Consider the following 19,608-nt stretch of genomic DNA (forward strand, 5'->3'; position numbering starts at 1 on the left):
GAGCGGAGATCGCACCACTGCACTCCAGCCTGGATGACAGAATGAAACTCCATTTCAAAAAAAAAAAAAAAAAAGTCTGGTTGGAGACACTATATATAGCTAGACCCCTATTTCTGCTGGTACGTATATGCACCCACACGCATGCACACAGCACACAGCACACAGCACAAATGGAGGGGCCAGGAGGGAAGCATCCAACTGTTCACGTTGGGATTGTGGGAGTGAGGGGACTGGTGGGTAACACTGAGGTTTTATATCGTTTTAAGTTATTTAAGCTTTTACTAGCACGTAACAACCAAAAAAGTTTTACACCCTAAAGGTGCAGCTGAGGACCTGTGCCCATGCCTGGCCCCCAGGGACTATTCTCAGAGCCCGCCCACGGTGTGAGCCTGGGGCAAGTTTCCAGGCCCAATACACCAGGCTCTGGCCTCAGGCCTGCCTCCCAGCAGCCTCTGCCGCCACCCTGCCCACCACCAGTCTGAAGGAAGAGGCACGGAGTCGTGGGGAAAACATCCACTTTAAGCTTTATTACAACACATTGTCTCCAAATACAAAGGGAGGGGCCAGGAGCAGAAGGTGCAGCTGCGGCGGGAGGGGCTCCAAGGGGGGCTGAAGGGCCGGCAGCCCAGTCTACAGAGACTGGAGGCTCGGCGGGGGACCTGCACCCTCTCCTCCGCTGGACTTCCCAGCAAATAACAGGAGGGGCCGGGTCCATTGTGGGGCGATCCCAATGCCAGGCAGTGGCTGGGTGGGAGGGGCAGGAGAGAGGCTTGGAGAGGACTCAGGGCTCGGTCAGGAGAAAGCCACCAGATGGGGCCCCAGCCCGCCTCCTGCAGCAATGGAGGAGGCAGTGGCCAACACAGGACCTTCGTCCCCACCCTGGCTGCTCACTTTGGGATGACCAGTGCCTCAGGAGTGGGAGCAGAGACAGACTGAGACAGACAGCGCCCCCCCAGTGGCCTGGAGAGGGGACGAGGGGAAGGGAGGAGGGGGCCCAACCAGTGGCCCCAGACCACGGTCTCCCGGACAGCACAGGGGTGGGGGGCGAGAAGCAGGGAGCCAGTGCATCCTCCTCACCCAGGGTCTCCTTAGAAACCCAACGCAACAGACAGACGGGAGGCAAATTTACATAATTAATAATAATTAACCAATAATAATAAATACTTAAACCTCTAATCCATAGATTGCAAATACAACAATGATAGCTTATTTTCTTGGGGAACAGGAGTGGGTGGGGACAGAGGGAACGGGAACAGGACTTTTGCTGAAAGGAGGGATGACAGGAACACAGGGCTGTGGGTGAAAAGAAGAACAAATAGAAAAAACAGCAGAGAGGGCGGCTGGCCGGGGCGGGGTGGGCGCCTCCCTGGCCCTGCTCCAGGACTCAGGACTGGGTCCTGCCCTGGGCTGCCTCTCCGGCCAAGCCCCTGGCCTCTTCCCACAGTGACTGGCCCCACTCCTAGACCCTAGGACATCTGAAGGGCAGGGGTCCCAATGGCCTGAGAGGGTATGGGGCAGGGGCAGCAGGCTGACCCACCTGGGCCCAAAAGCCACCTGTGTTTGGGGGCTAGCATGCCACCTAGAGAGAGAGAGCGCCCCGGGAAAGGGGTGAACAGGAGTTTCTCTCCTGAGAGGCCCCCATGGGGGTCGGGGCAAACAAGGGGGCTTTACCTGCCTTGAGGCAGCGCTCCCTAAGTGAAGCAGGCCTATCCCAGCAGCACAGGGGCTTGGCTGGCGCCTGAACTCCCTGTGTGAGCAGCACCTGCTCACAGAGCCCCTCAGCCTGCAGGTAGGTGCACACCTGAATTCCAAGTTCTGCCTGGGGCATGGCTAGGTGGGGGCAGACCTGCAACAGGACCCTAAGACCACCCCCTCCTCATAGCTGGGGGTCCAGGGCTTCCTGCCCAGTGGAGCCAGCACTGGCTAGCCAGGCCCCTCCTGCCTGACCCCTGGAGGCCAAGCTCCTCTCCTGCAGTGGTGCCACCCTGCCCGGCAGGCAGCTCTGGGGGCATGGGCAAGGGAGAAGGGAGGGCCGCAGCCCTCTGGGAATGGCCTTCCTGAGCCACTCTGTGGCTGGACTGGGGCTCTGGCAGGAGTTGGGGGCACTAACACCTCTGTCCTCCCCTGGGCTCCACCTTATCTGACATTCCAGAACCCCCTGCCCCAAGCCCCTACACACACTGTTCTATTCCTCAGCCCCTCTGAACACGCTGGCACCATGGGGCCCAATGCCTGTCGTCCCCTGCCAGGGAACAGCTCTGGGGCAACGGGCAGCGGGGTGCCCTCCCTGCCACCAAGATTTGGTGCCTGGAGCTGGTGGAGGGCTGGCCGCACCTCTCCGGGGCACACCAGCTCCTGCTCCTCCAACCTATGGCTTTGGTGCAGAGCCCTAGGCCGGCGCAGAGAAGGGAGAGAGCAGGGGAGGTGGGTGGGGGAAGAAGTGGGGTTCTGCGGCTCAGTTTGTGGCAAAGAAGTTTTTTTTTTTCCTTTTTTTCACCTTTTTCTTATGTAAAAAGTGCACGAAAGCTCGGCAGCCTTTGCAAAGGTCAGCAGTGTTTCCTGGGGCGGAGGAACTGGGAGGGGCCCCAGGCCTGGCACCCAGCTTGCGACTGAAGGTGGCCTCGTATTGCTTAGAAACGTTATGTTTCAGTTTAAATACCAGACAGTAAAAATAGAGCTCGAGGACCACCCGCACTGTTGCCAAATCATTGCCAGAATGAACAGCTTAAATAAATAAAAAATCGAAATATTTACTTCTCGATAAAAATCCCAGTAAAACCATTTACCTTTCTTTGCATTATATATAATATATATTTATAACGGGCCTGGCTGCGGGCGGCGGGGCCAAGGGCAGCGGAGAGGTCAGGACACCTCGATGACCTCCACGCTGCCTGAGAAGCTCGCCTGCTTGCCCAGGGCGGCCAGCTCCTCGCCGCGCGCGCGCCCCTCCACCATGCCCTCCTCGAACTCCATCTGGCAGCTGCGGCGCTTGAACTGCGTCTCCGGGGCCGGCTCCTCGGGCCAGCCGGTCCGCGCGTCCCGGGGCTCAGCCCTCGCGGCCTCCCGCCGCCGCAGGTCGCTGCCGCCGCCCGGTCCCGGGGCGCCCGCCCGGCCGAAGGGCGCAAACAGCACCCCGCCCGCCCCCTGCGCGCCCTCGGGGCTTAAGCACCAGGGCCCATCGGGCGACGGCGTGCCCGGGGAGTCGAGCGGCGGTGCCCAGGCCCCGGGGCTGGCCGGCTGGCCAGGGCCGGGCAGCCCGGGCGCCGACAGGGCCGAGAGGCCGTGCCGCGGAGTCTGCCGGGCCGCGTCACCGAAGTTCAGGCCGAGGCTGTGCGCGGGGGAGCGCGCGGGGGAGCCGGCTGGGGGTCGGGGCCGCCGGCGGGGCCGTGGGCGCGCCTCGGGCGCGGCGTCCGGGCTGTCCGGGCTGGGCGAGGGCAGGCCCAGCGCGGCCCCCGACGGGCTGTCCAGCTTGCAGAGCTTCGGGGCCTCGCCGGGGTCGGGGGGCCCGGGGCCGTCGGGCCTCCTGCTAGGGGCGTAGGCCGACTTGATGTCCAGGGAGAAGGAGCGCTTGAGGCGGTTAGTGTCCTGCAGGCGGTCCGAGGAGAGGTGCAGGCCGCGCAGGCCCTGCTGCAGCGCGCTGGTCGCCGGGGGCGTGGGGGGCGCGGGGGGCTCCCCGCCCGCGCTCGGGCCACCCTCTCTGGCAGCCGCATTCCCTGTGGCAGCGCTCTCTGAGGTAGGTGGTGGCAGCCGTGGCAGCAGGGCCCCGGCGGCAGGACTGGGCGGAGGCTCCGGCGTCCCTGAGGGGGTGCCCGGGTCGCCCTGCAGGGCGGCCAGCAGCTTCAGGCTGCGCTCGTACTCCAGCAGCTGGCCCAGGAAGTTGAAGTTGGGCGAGATGGACGGGCGCCTGTCCTTCACGAACCTGCGGGGGAGGAGGCTCAGTCCCAGGCGCCCGCCGGGGCCAGGCTGCCCACCTGATGCACCCCCTGGGCACCCACGAGCTCATGTGCGCCGGGCTGGTCTCAGGCCCTCCTCCCTTGACAAGGGTCCTGGACGGTGGGGTCATTCTGGTGCAAGTGGGCAGCCGGGGGAAGGGAGGCGACGCTGTGAGCCACAAGTGCGCGACTGGGGAAGGCGGTACCTGTAGGCGTCGTCGGAGGACATGCCCATGGTCTTCATGATGTAGGCGATGGCGATGGTGGCAGAGCGGGAGATGCCGGCCAGACAGTGGACGATGACTTGGCAGCTGGAGAGCTTGGCTTTATCTGGGTAGGTGGGCCATGGGGGCCAGGTGAGGGCTAAGACTGCACAGCTTCTCCTTGGCCCAGGTAGGGGACCCCACCGGCCCGACTGCCAACAGTTCCGGCTACTTCCTGGGGACCCCTCCTGTGCCTGTGGCCACACCCAGCTCTAGCCTTCCTCTAGCCAGGTCCCCGCCCTCTGCCCACCGCAGACTCACCAATGAACTCGATGGACTTGTCCAGCCAGGGCAGCAGTTTTTCACAGTAGTTGTCGTTGATGGGGACCCTCATGAAGCGGCTCTCGCAGATGAAGTCAGGCTTGGGGCAGGAGTTGCTGGCGTTGAGGACGTAGCTTATTCCATTCTGTGTCATCAGATCCTGGAGGGGCGGGAGGACGGGTTGGAAAGGGGTGGGAGAAGCTCAGGGCGGGAGTGAAGGTGGAGACTTTTCCTGCCCTGCAGTCAGGAGGGCCTTTAGAATCCTGGGGTGCTCCTGGGAGGCTTGGAATTTGTCCCAGATCCCAGTGTATCCAGGGGCGGGCCCAGGAGGCCTCTCTGGTCCACCCTGGCACCCTGGGCCCGTGCGGCGGGGTGGGGCACGGCTGGCCTCCGTCTGCAGGCCCCACCCACGGCCGGTGGTGGGCTCCCAGGAATTTTATGGTTGCCTGGGTGGTGGCTTTTACCCTTTTCCCTCGTCACCATTTTTAAAACACGGGATTCTTTCAGAGCTGGCCAGAGGCCCAGTGACATCCGCAGCTTGGCATGCCAGCTCCCCGCTCCTCCCCCCAGCCCTGCCGGGCCCTCCCCCAAGCCCTGCTGTGGTCCTGCTGGGGGCATGGGTGGGGAGCCTGGGGTCCTCCTGGGCCCCCACCCATGCTTCTCCCACACCCAGCTCATCCACTGCCTTCAGCTCCTTTCCTCCCTCATCCCCCGCTCCACTGCCAAGCTGCTTCTAGAGCTCCTGCCCCTTTCCCATTGACCACCCCCCCAACTCCACTGCACACACACCTTGTTTAGGACGTCTTTCTGCGAGCCCAGGTAGAGGTGAGGCAGGATGCGGGTCAGGCCCACGCTGGGCACAGGCAGGCAGGGCTGGGAGAGGCTCATGGGTAGCAGGGCAGCAGGCTTGCCCTCGCAGAGGCCGGGAAAGCAGGAGGAGAAGGTGGCGAAGCCCCCTGTAGGAGGAGGCCCGTCAAGTGGGTTGAGAGAACACCTAGGGCTCCCTGTCTGCCTAGGGTGCCCTGTCCGCCTAGGGCACCCCATCTACTGCTGAGGATCAGTCACACCCAGCCCAGACCGAGCCTGAGCCCAGCAGGCAAGCCTCTGGCCAAGCACCTGCTCTGGCCGCGGTGGGGGGAGGGGATACTGCCACACATTTACAGCCTGCACCTACGCCCACATTCCTCCTCACGCTAATTAGGGGCTGACCCAGCTGAGGACGCTGCTATGAGGCCCGTAAAGCACAGCATGTGCTGGGCCCAGGCAGGGGCGGGCTCACAGGCCACAGGGGTCTCCTGCTGAGGATGTGGGTCACACAGCCCAGAGGAGAGGCCCTCGTGAGCCCCACCATCTCCCATACCCATGGCCTGGGGCCAGGCTGGGCCTTCCTCCTTCCCTGCGCTGATGCAATGCCTCCCTGCCTCCAGCTGGCTGGGAGCCCCAGGCCTGGGCTTGGGTGCCAGGACCAGGAGGCCAGGGCTTCCGAGAGGCCCTCCCCCTCCCCAGGCATGACATCACCCTGGCACAGCCCTTGGGGCATTTGCCATCTGGTTATGGCTGTACTCCACCCAGCAGGGGAGGACGGAGAGTGGAGGAGCCCTGGGCACTGGGGGCACGTGGGGCAGGCAGTGGGCACCCACTGCACATGTGACCAGCGTGTGCTGCTGCCTTCCATACACGTCCAAGTCCGAGGCCACAGGCTGGTGGGGGGACGTCCCCTGCCCTGCACTGGCTGGAAGGACCCGAGCGTGAATCCCTGGATGTCTGACTCAGTGACCATGGGTAGTGCACACCATGGCCCTGGTCTCAGCTTCCTCCTGCCTGCCACATAGCATCGTGTGGCTCCAAGAAGATAATGAGCACGAAGACACATGGTGAAAATGCACCTGGCCGTCCCTGACCTGGCTGGGGTGACCACCGATGTGGACCAGAAACTGGGCAGCACCCACCTGGTGGCTGCCAGCTCTTGGGAGGGTGAGGCCAGCACGGCCCAGCGCCACCTGGGGACACCTTCCAGAACATAAGCCCCCATGGCAAGCTGGCTCCTGCTTGTGCAGAGCCTGAGGCAGCTGGGCTGAGGCCTGCCCTATCCCACTGGATGGGGCAGTGGAGAGACGGTGGGAGCTCAGGGCCTGGGAACCCCAGGGCTCTTTTTTGTCCTGGTTTGCAGAAGAGGCTGGTGCCACATGTGCAGCAGGTGCCCACTGCCTGCCCCGCATGCCCCCAGTGCCCAGGGCTCCTCCACTCTCCGTCCTCCCCTGCTGGGTGGAGTAAAGCCACCCTGGATAACTCCTGAGGACAGGGAAGTGTGTGCAAACCCCCAAACAGAACGCCTGCTGTGCCAACTCCCCCTGTCCCTAAAAAGGGCTTGACGCTGGGGGACTGTGGAGATGGGAGAAGCTCCAGGATGGGTGGGTTGAGGCAGCAGCCTTGGAGGAACAGTCCCTTCTGTGGGAACCTGCTGGCTGGACAGGGGAAAGCAGGTAGGTGACTTGTCACCAACGATGCCCCAGCTTGCAGGTTCCCCTGAGCAGAGGCCGGGCTGGGCACTGTAGCTGGCTTCCGCTCACTGTTCTGAGGTGGGGGAGCCCTGGATGTTCCTACTGCAGGACAGCCCCGGGTAGGGGCAAGAGCTGTACCACTTCTCTGCAGACTCCTCTGGCACCTGCTGCCTCTCCTCCTCCCCGTGGCTCTCCCAGGGATTTTGTGCCTTACTCTCTGCTTTCTCCAGGGCCTGGCCAAAGGAGGAGGTGGTGGTGGTGGTGGGGATTCCATCAGAACCCTCCCACCTCTCCCAGAGGAGATGAAGGCAGAAGAGTCTCTGGACAGGTGCAGAGAACTGACAGCTGTGGCAGCAATTCCCCAAGAAGCTTCCCAGGACCTCCCCAGGCGGAGCAGGTAGTGTGGATGTCCCTGCACACCCCACTGTGGACGCCAGGCCTAGCAGGGACCGAGGCTCCAGGGATTTCAGAACCACCCAGGCCCTGGAGGTGAGTGATAAGTGAGGGGTGTTGGGGTTCAGTGGACCCTTTGTAGGTCCCAGAACTCTTTGGGCCCTGGGGAGGCACCCCTACCCCCAGGCATCTCCAAAGGCGCCTTCCCAGTATCCCTGCTCCCTGACTTGGGGGTTGCTGGGGCGGCACCTGCAGTTCACCTGCTACTCACAGTGAAATCCCAGACTTGAAAAAAGGCGTGTGTACCAGGACATGTGCCTGCCCCATGCCACCTGGGAGACCCCACAAGCGCTTATGGCCACAGTCACAGACGCACTTCTGCCTGCCACCTCCATCACCCCCAGACTCCCCACCAGGGCGGGGGCTGCCACCCCACCCACTTGCAGTGTAGTCGCCCGGCCAAAGGTCCAAGGCCCACTGCGGGCTGCTGCTTAAAGGGCCAGGCCCCTCTCCCATCCCTCGCCACTTGCCCCCCCCGACATCGTGAGCAGCGCAGCTGGAGTGGGGGAAGAGGAGCGACAGGGGGACGTGGGGTTCACAGCAGTCCTGGGACCCCAGCACAGCCTGTCCCACCACTGTCTCTCCCGCTTCCCGCAAACCTGCCCTGCTGTGGGGAGGACAGAGGCTTGGTCCTCACATTCCGGCCTCTACTGTCCCCGCAAATGGACCAAGGAGCTGTGTCGCCTGTGCCGCGGGATCCCAGAACGTCCCTTCTCCTGGGTGAGGGGCAGCACGCCTGCCCCACCCAATATATTCTTTTCCACTCTCCCTGGTTCTTCACAGAGCCAGCCCAGAGCAGGGGCTGTTCCCACTACAGGGTGGGAGGGAGCCTGAGGGCAGAGCCCGTGGGCCTACTTGGGTGTCGCCATGAGCCCACTCTATACCACGGGGCCTGGGACTCCTTGGCAGCTGCGCTTCTGGAGAAAAGGGGACACAGCCTCAACCTTGCAGGGCAGATGTCAGCACAGAAAGGCAGCTCTGAGGGTGGCATGACCAGGCCCTGGGAGTGCCCTCCTGGCAAATCCTAGCCCAGGCCCGGCCCCTCCCATGCCCACACCCACACCCATGCCCACCTGCACACCCATGCTGTCCCACCCACCAGTGCTGGGTGAGGGCCCCAGCCCCCCGAACCGTCCCACTCTGGCCTCGAGGGAGACAGGCCCTTCCAGGCTCGGCACTTTCCTGGGATCCGCCTGCGGGTAGGGAGGTGCCACTCTGGGACACTTCTCAGCCTCCAAGAAGAGCCTCCTGGCTCCCATTCCTGGCTAGGGCAGCAAACTGGCCCTTGGGAGGGGTCCTGTTACACCTGGTGAGCTGTAAAAAGCCCCAAACTAATCTCTCCCTGCCCCTCCCGCCCCCCCACCAGTTCAGCTCTCAAACTGGACCTTGGGGAAGAGGGTTGGATCAGAGTGCGTCATTCTGTGGCTTCTGGTTCTGAGAGTTCACGCATATGCACACAAATCTCAAATCTCAACCAGACAAGCACAGGTGAGTACATACACAAATATACCTGCATGTATATACATGCATATACACGTACATGCACATACGTGCACACACAAGCACGCATATGCCCATACACGCACACAGGTACATGCACATACGTACACGCACACACACACATGCATGCACACACATGCATGCATGCACACACATGCATGCATGCACACGCTCACGTACACACTCACAGAGGCAGATGCTGGTCACCAGACGCCCAGAGCCATGCACAGACGCACAGACACCCTCTGACCATGGCCACCCAGCAGTGCAGGGTGCTGGTCTCACACACAGACAGGTGGGGAGGGAGCCTGGCCTCAATGCTCTTGCCCAGGACACTGGACCACCCTCAAGCCTCCTGGGTGCCCTTTAGGTCCCAGGACATGGCATCTCGGGAGGTCGGTCTGGCCAAAGCGGCTGTCACCCCTTCATCCCCCACAGCCGCCCTCAGGCTGGGTGAAGGTCCCTGCTTCCACTGGACGCAGGGCCAAGGGCCTGGCTTGGCTGCCCACTCCTCACCCCACCATACCTGTACCCCACAGTCCCCCATACCCTCTGCTTGCTGGTAGCAGAGGCCAGGCAGAAAGAGCCTGGACAAAGACCCCAGACCTGGATGGGGGAGGGTGCACGTCCCTGGGACAGGGTGCACAGAGCTCCACCCGGCTCTGGGACCTGGGCTGACCCCAGGAGGTAGATTTTACAGACACGCCCTCAGCCACAGCCCAAGGAAAGAAAGAACCCTCTAGGAGCACGAGTGTGTGAGTGTATATGAGTGTGTATCAGTGTGTGTAGTGAGGTGGCTTCCCTGCCTCCAGGGCTTGGGGCCAGTTGCCCAGGCTGCTTTTGGGCCACAGGGATCCCTGGGGGTTGTCTGCTGGGACCCAGGCAGCAGCCTTGATGCCAGGCTGTTGCCAGGCAACCTGCACTCAGCTGGGCTTTCGGGGGCGGGGGGACTTCCTCGGGACCCCACGGCTCCAACTGAGTTTCCAGAGGATGGGGCCTCTGCCTCCCGCTTCTGACAGGAGCTCCGGGATGGGGAGGGGCTCCCAGCCTGCATGCCTTGCCCTACACCTCTGGAGCCCAGCTGCACTGTGAGGTTTCCTTCTGTGTTGAGGATAGTCATATTGGTGGGTTCTGAAGTGTGGGCGTCCTGGGGAGAGGATGGTGGGGCCTCAAGAACCACAGATGTATGGAGATCCCCCCGTGCCCAGCGGACGCCTCCCTGATGCCCCAGCCCCAGCCCCAGCTGGGGAGCAGGTGCCTCGGGGAGGCGTGGGTCTCGGACTCACCAGTGAGGATGGCCACGCTGTCGAAGCAGCCATCCAGCTTGCTCAGCAGGATGGAGAGGAAGCTGTCTGCGGCCAGCACGCTGGCGTCCCGCGTGCTCTGGTCATAGACCACCACATCCTGTGGCTCCGTGGCCTCCACCTGGGGGCCATCGGGCAGAAATCAGCATGCCGCCTCCACCTATCGATGCCCTGGCCCCTTCCCAGCCACGCTGGCTCAAGGGAATGGTAAGGGCATCAGATGATGGGAGGCAGGCAGCTGTCACCTTGCTGCCTGGAGGGGAGGGCAGGTGCGGTCACACACCTCACACACTCTCCTCCATCTGCCAGAGGCCCAGGTGCACACACCCACACCACACAGCAGGCCATGGGGGCAGGGAGGGGTGGGCTCCTGCCCTGTGCAGCTGTGCCCCCATGCCATGCACACGGGTGAAGGGGACGGACGCTCTGGGCCAGGCCCGTGTGGAGGAGACACAGGTGAGTGCGATCAGAGCCCAGGATAGTACCTGGCTTGCTCCCAGGGTGGCGGAGGGACAGAGAAGCTTGGCCCTGAAATGGATGCCTTCTGCTGTGGGCTCTCAGTGGGGCTAACTCTGTAGCCAGCAATTCTGCTCCTCACCCTATCCCCTCCCCAACCCCCAGGGGAGAAACAGAGGGCTACAGCAGGACCCCAGGCCCCTGCACCAATTCTGGAGGCAGCAGCTGGAAGCTGGGTTCCTCCTGCCCTCCTCCCCCACCCCAAGGGCCGGCCCAGATGTTGAGCTGCTTTTGCTCAGACAGCACCGGTGCCCCCGCCCTGCAAGCACACTCAGCCCTTAAGCCAGCTGAGCCGCCAACCCCAGGCTGGGTGACGTCACCGGCAGCCAATGGGATCGCACTCTGCTGGGAGTCCTTGCTGGGGGTCATTAATCACCGGATTCCCCTTGTTGGAAGCCAAAGGGAGCCGATTCTGGCCTTGGGGCGGGCGGACTCCTGGCCAGTGGCCATCCCACTTGAGTCCTCCCATGTCCCAGCTCCGAACAGGGCCTATCAGTGACCCAGACCCCTCTCAAAGCCTCCAGGGCCAAGAGCTTGTCACCCTTGTCCCCTGCGAGGCAGTAGAAGGAGGAGGTGCCGCCATCTTCACAGGTCAACAGCCCCGCTGGTCCCTCCCCAGCTGCATCTGATGGTCTTGGGCAGAATGAGCTGTCCTTCCCCAGAAGGACATTCCTGGGGGGCCACAGAGAATTCTGGGTCCCCGAATATTCTGCGGGCTGGGGGGAGCTGTGGGACGGGGACACGGACTGCTCACGTGTGCCTTTTGACCACCCCTCCTGTCCTCACAGCAGTGGAAGTAGACCACACAGCTGTCCCTGTCCCGCGTAGGCTGGCTGGGCTGCCCCCACTGCCATGTGGTCACACCTTGCTATTCTGTTCACTGCTCCCCTCTGTGAGCCTGGGTTGGCCCCGACCACACATTCCTATCTGCGTGGGGAGGGCCCGGCACCTCTGTGCAGGAGCTGAGCGAGGAGGCCCTGGAGGGAGGGTAGGGAGGGGTGCTGCAGGGGGGGGCGCGGGGGATGCCCTGAGCAGGGGCGACAGGCAGCGGTGAGAGGCAAGTGCCAGAGGGGGCTGCTCCACACGTCCCTGGCTGTGACCCCAAGGAGTCGAGTTTGGACTGGAGGGCAGAGGAGGGGGGAGCTGCCCGAGCTGAGAGCCCCTTAGCCATGGACCCTGGACGTGGTGCATGCCTGGTGGGCAGTGGGCTGGGTACCTGGCTGCGTGCAGCCGGCTGGATGAGCTCCGCAATGGTCACCTTGCCCTGTTGCAGCCGCCGCTTCACCAGCTTGGAGCAGCAAATGTTGACGGAGCTGAGCACATGCCAGCTGTTGTACTCCACGAAGGAGCGGCTGTCGATGACCAGCGGCCCCCCAGGCCCGCCCCGCAGCAGGCTGGCCAGCTTCTTGGCATCCATCACCTTCCTCGGGAGCCGGTCTCCGGCCATGGTGGGGCAATGGGTGCTGGGGAGGGTGACCCCTGAAGTGAGGAGGGGCTGCTCCAACGGCCCAGGTGTGGCCTGGCGCTGGGGGTGACCTAGCACATGGTGCTGGACCTGCAGGGATAGGGGGATGGTCAGCAGTGCTGCAGGACCCCGGGTGGCACCCAGAAGCTCCCCAGGACAGATCAGAGCTGGGAGCTGCACCTGCCAGGACATGAGCCCAACATGTGCCAGTGGGAACCCTTTTCCCTCTGGAGAGACCCCGTCCAGGTCACAAGGCCAGCTCTCAGCAGGATGCAACACGGCAGAGGGGGACAAATGGGCCCCACAGAGAAGGGTCTGAGGGCTGGATGAGGCCAGGGGTCCTTCCTGTGGGTTCACGGACCCTTAGGCATTCCAGAACATTCCATCTCATCCCTGGGACACAGGCGTCTCCCTGCTGTGACCTCTGCATCTTTTCCACCACAGGACCCCCAGCAAGTCAGGGGTCTGGACTGCGCCTCACCCTCCCTCATGGTCCAGCTCTCTGCCCTCCTCTGGGCTTGCTGTCCTCACACCTGCCCCTCTCTCCCTAGCACAGCCCCAGGGAGTCCAATCCCCGGAGACTTGACTCCAGGGCAGCTCCGTAAGCCGATAATCCAGCCCCTGGTGGATGGTGGCCTTGACACTGGAGAGTGGGCTCCCGGGGGCAGCCGGATGGCAAGCGGGTGCGGGAGGGGCTCAGGCACGGAGGCATGGCTCCTTTGCCATTGCTGCCCTCCTGGCCTGCAGGCTGAGGTTCAGTGTGTGCCACGTGCCTGCCGGGGGTGAGTGCCCAGCTCCTGCAGGGGCGTGTCACACCCACAGAGTGCCCCTCCCCTAACGGAGCCTGGGGTCTAGGGGGCTCCTTCAGGGGCTGATGGGGCCCAAGATGGGAGGGGTGGGGCAGCCCTAGGAAGAAGGTCAGTGTCGGGGACCCCGCAGGTGCCAGGCCCTCGGCATGGCCTGCAAAGGCCTCAGACTGCCAGGTGGGCAGGTGGAGTAGGGATGTCTGAGGATGGAGTCTCTGGAAGCCCCTCCTGCAGGCTTGATGACAAGTCTGTCACTGCCCCTCTGCCGGGCCCCATCTCCCTGTCACCTGCCAGGACTGGCCTTCCTCTGGGTCCACTTTAGACTCACAGCCCCTAAGAGGCACACAGTGTTAAGGATGATGAGTTTGCTTTAACTATGAGGAAACCGAGGCTTGGGGCAGGGGTGGGACCTGGGTCACACACAGATGGGCACTGGGTGTCCCTGCAATGCCATCTCCTCTGTGCCCCCACGGCTACCTGCCAGTCAGGAAGTTTACTCCACCCAGCTCAGGACTGAGGGAAGCTAGGAGACAGATGTACCCTGGGCCCTGCGCTGACCGGGCTATGGTGGGCAGCAGACCCTCAGCAAGCCAGACCCCCAAACCACAGCCACAGGAGGCACTGGTGGGAGGCGCCCTGAGGACACCTGTGCACTGCAAACAGCAGGCTGGGGACAGAGGCCACCACCATTTCTGGACTCTCCAGGTCAGCTCCCAGGCCGGCGGGGGCCAATGGGAGGGTTCACAGAGCAGCAGGTGCAAGGCTGGTGTGGACCTCATCCCTGGCCCAGCCCCGACTCCACACTGAGGGGCAGGTCCCAGCTCCTTCCTGCTCAGGAGCCCCAGCCTCGCACTCACTCTCCTTCTCCAGACACTTCAAGCTTGGCCCCTGCCTGGCCCCTCCCGCCTCGACTAGGCCCAGGCATCTGTGCATTCCCATCGCCCCTCCTGCTGCCAGAGGCCAGGGAAACACCTGGCTGTGGATGGGCAGCCTCAGCTGACCCCGCGGCTGACACAAGGGATTGCAGTGGCACCTGGTCAGCAGGGCCTCAGGATCCCACTCAGATAACGTTCCTGGGCCGGTGCTCCAGCCTCCACCACAGGGTGGGGAACGAGGCCTGGGAGCCCTCTCCAGGGCCAGACCCAGCAAGTTCAACAGCAAAAGGGCCTGCTGCCTGCCTGCTGTGGAGGGTCTCTGCCTGCCTGCCAAGGGGGTCCCTGACTGCCTACAGGGGGGCCTCGATGAGCTGTTTGTCCTTCCTGAGTTCCACCTGAGCCTTGCACAGGTGGTGAGAGGCGAGGGCCCAGATGTGTGGTCCTGGTGAGACAGCGGCTCCAGGTGCCCCATACGACACCCAAGGGCCCAGCTCAGAGGCCCAGAACCCCGAGAAGGCCGCAGTGGCAGGGACACTTGGGCTGGGGGGTCTTTCGAGGAGCCGCCCCAGCCTCAATGTCCTCATCCGTTAAGTGGGGGTGGATTCTCTCTCACTGAAAACAACAGAAGCAAATACCCCCCAGTGCAGGGAGGACGGCAGGTGTGAGTAGAGGCCCTCACCCTCCCTGCAGCCAGGGCCTAGCCTTCATACAGCCTTGAGTCCTGATGCTGCCATGAGAGACCTCGGTGCAGCCAGCCAGGTCTGAGACCCAGAGGGAGGGAAGGGAGGAGGGCAAGTCCAGCTGCAGGGCGGTGGGCAGGGGCTGGAAGGGCAGGAGGATGGGTCCTGGCCTTTACCTGGCCCTGCTCTGCCTCCTAAGCAACGCTGAGCTGGAGCTGGGCCTATCACCCACAATAGTATTGTTATTTGCAGCCAAAGGGGATTCATTAGCAAGTTAGCACCTCCGTTGTCACCATGGCAACAGCAGAGGTGCCAGGCAACCGCCGCTCCTGCGGCAGCCACCACCATGGAGCAGGCTCCTCTGCAGAGTGGGCACGCGCCCCTCCCTGCTCTCTCCTACCCACCCCAGCAGGTGCCCGGCAGTGCAGAGCCCAGTCCTCAGCCCCTCCGCTCCTCTGCCCTACCTGGTTCTAACCTTCCTTCCCACTCCCAGTACCTGCTGTGCCCAGCACGCTCCCTGCAGCTCACTGGCTCCCCGCCCCCTCAGAGGCCTTCTCTGTACTGCGAAGGGCTGGCCAAGTGCCCCCTCCTGCAGGAAGCCTCTGTGCCATGCTGGCCTCTGGGAGAGCATCCTCACCCACAGGGTCTCCTTGGACCTACAGCTCCCAGGGGGACATGTCCCTCACCTCTGTCTCCCCAGATGCTAAAGATCGGGGCTCAGCTATGCCAGGGATGGGGCAGGTTGGGTGGGGTGGGGAGCAGAGACACTAAGGACAGTCTGGTGCAGATCAGCGGGGCCAGCACCGGCCACGTGGGACCAGAGGTAACAAAATGCAGATGGTGTTGGTTCCACGCCTCTCCTTTCACGGCCCCACGTGCCAAGCCCTCCTGAGTACCTGTGGCCCTGCTATTCCCGTGCCTAGGGCTTGGGGGGTGAGAGGCAGGGCTGGGGACAGGATGCCCCCTAGTACAGCCCCATACACCTTCTTCAAAGGTCTTTGAGCCCAGGAGGAAGCAGTTTCCAAGTCCAAAGTCAGAAGAAGACTCCTCCCAGGCCCACACCTTCCAGGAGGCACCAGGCAGCCACCCTCCCCTCGGAGACACAGCATGCCTGGCTCCGGTGTTGCGTGCACACTGCCCTCTGTGCGTGCCAAGAACACACCTCTTTGTACACCCACTCCACACACGGGGCTGGTGCTCCTTACCCGCAATCCACCTGCCCTGTGTGCAAGTACCCACGCATGAATATGTGCACACACGTGGGCTGGACATACACTAGAGTACACGCATGTCCTTGCCCTCTGTATGCAGGATCCCCTGAGAACCCCAGGACTCCGGTACCCCAGGGGTCAGCTTCAGACTCCTTACACACACGAGCTCCCACATCCAGCGCCTCTATGCAGCACATTCCTGTCCCTGAGCACAGATGGGACCAGGGAGTCCCGGGCCACCCCCACCTCTCAACTGACAGCATCCTTACCACGTTACCTTCTGCTCAGCATCTAGAAATGGGGACTCACTACCTTCAGAGACAGCTGCCAGGACTGTCAAGCATGGGGGGATGGGACTGTGTCTCCCTCTCACACCTAGGCAGGCTCTTGGAGCTGTCCGGCTCACTGTCACCCAGGGATGCTTCTGGAGGCAGAAATCGTCACACTAAGGAGGCTGAGGAGAAACTGGTGGGTGGCGACTCTGGGAGGCAGGGACCCTGCACTCACACAGGTCAGCTCATCTTCCCTCACTGGGCTCCCCCAAATGCCCTCATCCCTGCCTCCCCTCAGCTCCCTGGGCTAGTGGTGCAGGACCCAAGCTGGCCTACACTCTGCTCCGGTGGCCTGGGGAAGCTGTGGACCTGGGAGAAAGTGGGGTGGGGCTGGGGGCTCCCTCCGATCCCAGGAACGGGGTCCGGGCAGGGCAGGGGATGGGAGGACTTGGCACAAGGGGCCGTGACAGTCGAGCCTCAGAGACAGACATATCCAGGTTCCCTCCCTTCCCACCAGACCTGTGTCCGTCCTCCTGGTCGCTGTGCCACACACTAAACATCAGGACCAGTGTGGGGCTTCCAAGGTTCACTGACCTGAGCAACTCCGGCAGAGGGGGCCTCAGCCGGTGCCGTTCTCATGGCCAGAGTCCAACCACCTCTCTCTCACTGTGGGTCTGCCCCTTTCCCTGCCTTCTGCAAGAAGTGACACCTAGGTCTCCCCAGGCCCTAGCTGATGCCCCTTCGAGGCACCTGTCCAGTGGCAGCCTCTAGACCCTGACTTCAGCCCCAGCCTGAGAAGAGAAGGGTCCTGGAGCAGAGACTGACTCTAAGCGTCTTTCTGCACCTCCGTTAATGGGACTTTATTCCCAGAAGCCTCCCCAAGGACAGAGGGCACCAGGGGAATAGAACCTGCCCAGCCACACTCGTGCAGCCCCAGGCTGGCTGCAGCAGGAGGTATTTCAGCGAGACTTCAGGATGAACTTCCAGCTGGGGTCACATGATCTGCCATCCGCATCCAGTGCTTATTAGCAGTGAATGCATGGGACTGTCCTCCTGGTGTAGGGCTGGGGCCTGGGGTGCTACATTCAGCCCTGGACCGCCCTAGGTGCAACAGTATCCCTGGGTGGGCTGTGCCAGAAGGGAGGGAAGGGAGAGTGCCGGGGCTTGGACCTCCCCTCAGACCCCCCGCTGGGGCACAAAAGGAGCTTCCCTGGCCTGCAGCACCCCACCCCCACGCCAAGCTGCACAGCAAGAGCACTGCGGAGCCACGCTACATCCTGCCACCCCCTCCTCCATCCCACAGCGTCCCCGCCCCCCATCACTGCAGCACCAGAGCCCCTATTCCCCTCAGCAGAGGCCAGTACACCCCGGAGCAGGGAGACGGAGGCAGATTCTCCCAGAAGGGGTGACCCTGTTGGGGCTGGGCCTATTGTTGTCTCCTCCCCTCCAGGCCAGACTATTAGGTACCCCCACCTGGTCTGCTCCGCATCTCAGGCTGGGCAGCTGGGCCTAGCCAGGTGGCTGCAGCAGCCTGGCTGTGCCAGCCCCTCCCCCAGCGCCGCGGCTGCCTCTGCAGCAGGCGGAAGGGCGCGGGGGCTTTATCCCTCAGGGGCCTGCTAGGCACCCCAGGGTGGGGATGCAGGGCGGCCTGGACATTGGGGGCATGGATATGCAGCCCTCTCCCCCGACAGGGGAAGGCCCCTTCCCGGGTGTCCCAGGCCAGAGGCCGTCGCGTCCCTCCCACGGCCGAGGCTCCACACCTCCAGGACCGACTCCGGGCCAGGGTCCGCCTGCTCCGGTTCTGGCCCCCGCGGGGGTGCCGTTCGGGACGTCGGGGGCTCGCGCAGATCCGCGCTGGATCTCAGGCGGCCCTGGTGGGTCCTGGATTTTTGTCCCCCACATTCCACACCCAAAGAAGGAGCTGCGGGGAGAAGGGCGGCAACGCGGCGGGCGGGCGTGGGCTGGGCCCGGGTCCGCCGGGCGTTGCGGGGGGCGGGGAAGGGGCCTCCCTGTCCCGGGCGTCCTGGCTGGCCGTGGCCGCTCATTCCGGGGCCGCCTCCTCCTCCCGGACGCCCACCGGGTGCCGCTGCCCCAGCGCCCCCGACGCGGCGCCCTCCGCTCCCCGGCCCGGGCCGGTGAACCCCGTCCCCGGCGCCCGCCCCCGCCCCCGCCCCGCCGGCGCCTCCGCTCACCTCGCTCGCGCTCGCCTCGGGGGCGCTCCGGGGACCCGCGCCGCGCTCAGGGCGCCCGCTCGGCTGCGCCGTCCATGGGCCCGGCGGGGGCCCGCGCAGCCGGGGCAGGGGCCGGGGGAGCGCGCGGGCCGCGTCGCCGTCGCCGCCGTCGCCGCCGCCAACGCCGCGGGGAGCGCTCGCTCGGGCCGGGGCGCGCGCACTGCGGGCGGGCACGCGCGCTCGCGGCGCGCATCCCAGCCCCGCGGCTCGGCGGGCGCGGCCGGGCGGTTCCGGCGCGGCTTGGGCTCGGGCTCGGGCTCGGGCTCGGGCGTCCGGCGTCCGGCGGGGCGTTGTGGGGGGAGCCGGCTCGGCCGCCGCGCTCGGCCGCGAGTGACAGGCCCGGGGCGGAGGGCGGGGCCGCCGGCGGGGATGAGGTCATGCCGAGCGAAAAAAGCCCCTGACGTCACCTGCAGCCAATCAGCGCGCGCGGCTCGGGGGCAGGTGACGTCAGCGGAGCCCGGGCTCGGGGTGAAGCTGAGGCGGCTGCCGCGGGGGGGGGCGGGGTGCAGGGTGCGGGTGGGTCGCGCTGCCGCCGCCTTCCGCCCTCACCCCGGGACCGGCTCTTAAAGGGACCACGCGGCGTCCGGGACCCCGCCTCCAGGAAGCCCTCCCGGCCTCGGGCCCCGCGTCACCCGGGCCCCCCCGTCACCCGGGCCCCCAGCCGCGTCGCACAGACCCCGGACGGTCCAGCTGAGCGGCTCCGGGCGCGAAGTCCTCCCCCCGGCCCGGGCAGGCGCCGGCGCCGCTCCCCCCTTCTCCTGGCCTTTGTTGGCGCTGGGCCGCCGCTGGGGAGCCCTCCCCAGACCCAGGCCCGGCGTTTTACCTGCAGCGGCTGTGCTCGCCCCGCCGCGACCCCCGCAGGACGGAGGCGGATCCCCCTGCACTCGGGCGGACCTGGGACCCTCAGAGGCGAGCCGGCTGCCTCGGGTCACACATCCGTGAACTCCGGGGGCGGGCTCCCCAGGACGCCGTCGCCCCCCACGACCACCAGCCCTCCCGCTTCTGTGGAAAGCCGCCCCGACGACCCCTGTGCGGGCTGTTGAGGGGCCGCCCCCCGCCGACCGCTGTGGGAACACCTCCGCGCGTGCGGCGGGGACGCGGCGAGTCCGGGGCAGGAAGAACGCACGGGTAATTGCACCTTCGGCAGGTGTTGGGCGGGAGCAAGGGGGTCAGACTCGCGCTACAGGGGGAGGGCGGGGGAGGCCTCGCTGTCCTGGAGGAAGGGGACAAAGACCCCTGCCCAGGAGCCTGGGAGCCTTTGAAAGTAATGATTTTTTGGGGGGGGGTTGTCACGAGACACCCCAGACATTTCTAAAAGTCCCCCTCCCCGCTGCCTGG

The 19,608-nt window shown here is 64.5% G+C and overlaps 2 protein-coding genes across 2 annotated transcripts; both read right to left on the bottom strand.

Moving 5' to 3' along the window:
• Positions 1–506: 506 nt before the first annotated feature.
• Positions 507–18,378, bottom strand: DUSP8 (dual specificity phosphatase 8). Its single transcript, XM_054438938.2, has 7 exons — positions 18,232–18,378; positions 11,947–12,285; positions 10,197–10,335; positions 5,246–5,412; positions 4,457–4,616; positions 4,139–4,262; positions 507–3,919 (listed from the first exon to the last, which is right to left on the bottom strand). The coding sequence occupies exons 2-7, from the start codon at positions 12,175–12,177 to the stop codon at positions 2,863–2,865; spliced, it is 1,878 nt and encodes a 625-aa protein (XP_054294913.2). The 5' UTR covers positions 12,178–12,285; positions 18,232–18,378; the 3' UTR covers positions 507–2,862.
• Positions 1,207–1,828, bottom strand: LOC129007730 (uncharacterized). Its single transcript, XM_054438939.2, is given in 2 exon segments — positions 1,207–1,791; positions 1,793–1,828. Coding segments are annotated over 2 exon segments (621 nt in total).
• Positions 18,379–19,608: the final 1,230 nt, after the last annotated feature.

The sequence above is a fragment of the Pongo pygmaeus genome, chromosome 9 (assembly GCF_028885625.2).
Source record: "Pongo pygmaeus isolate AG05252 chromosome 9, NHGRI_mPonPyg2-v2.0_pri, whole genome shotgun sequence".
Lineage (NCBI taxonomy): Eukaryota > Metazoa > Chordata > Mammalia > Primates > Hominidae > Pongo > Pongo pygmaeus.

Excerpts from the sequence above, each read along its gene's own strand:
- DUSP8 (XM_054438938.2), bottom strand. The coding sequence starts at position 12,177 with ATGGCCGGAGACCGGCTCCCGAGGAAGGTGATGGATGCCAAGAAGCTG. Across the intron at positions 4,263-4,456 it reads CAAGTCCATCGAGTTCATTG|ATAAAGCCAAGCTCTCCAGC; the intron begins GTGAGTCTGCGG and ends CCACCTACCCAG. Across the intron at positions 3,920-4,138 it reads TCCTCCGACGACGCCTACAG|GTTCGTGAAGGACAGGCGCC; the intron begins GTACCGCCTTCC and ends CCTCCCCCGCAG.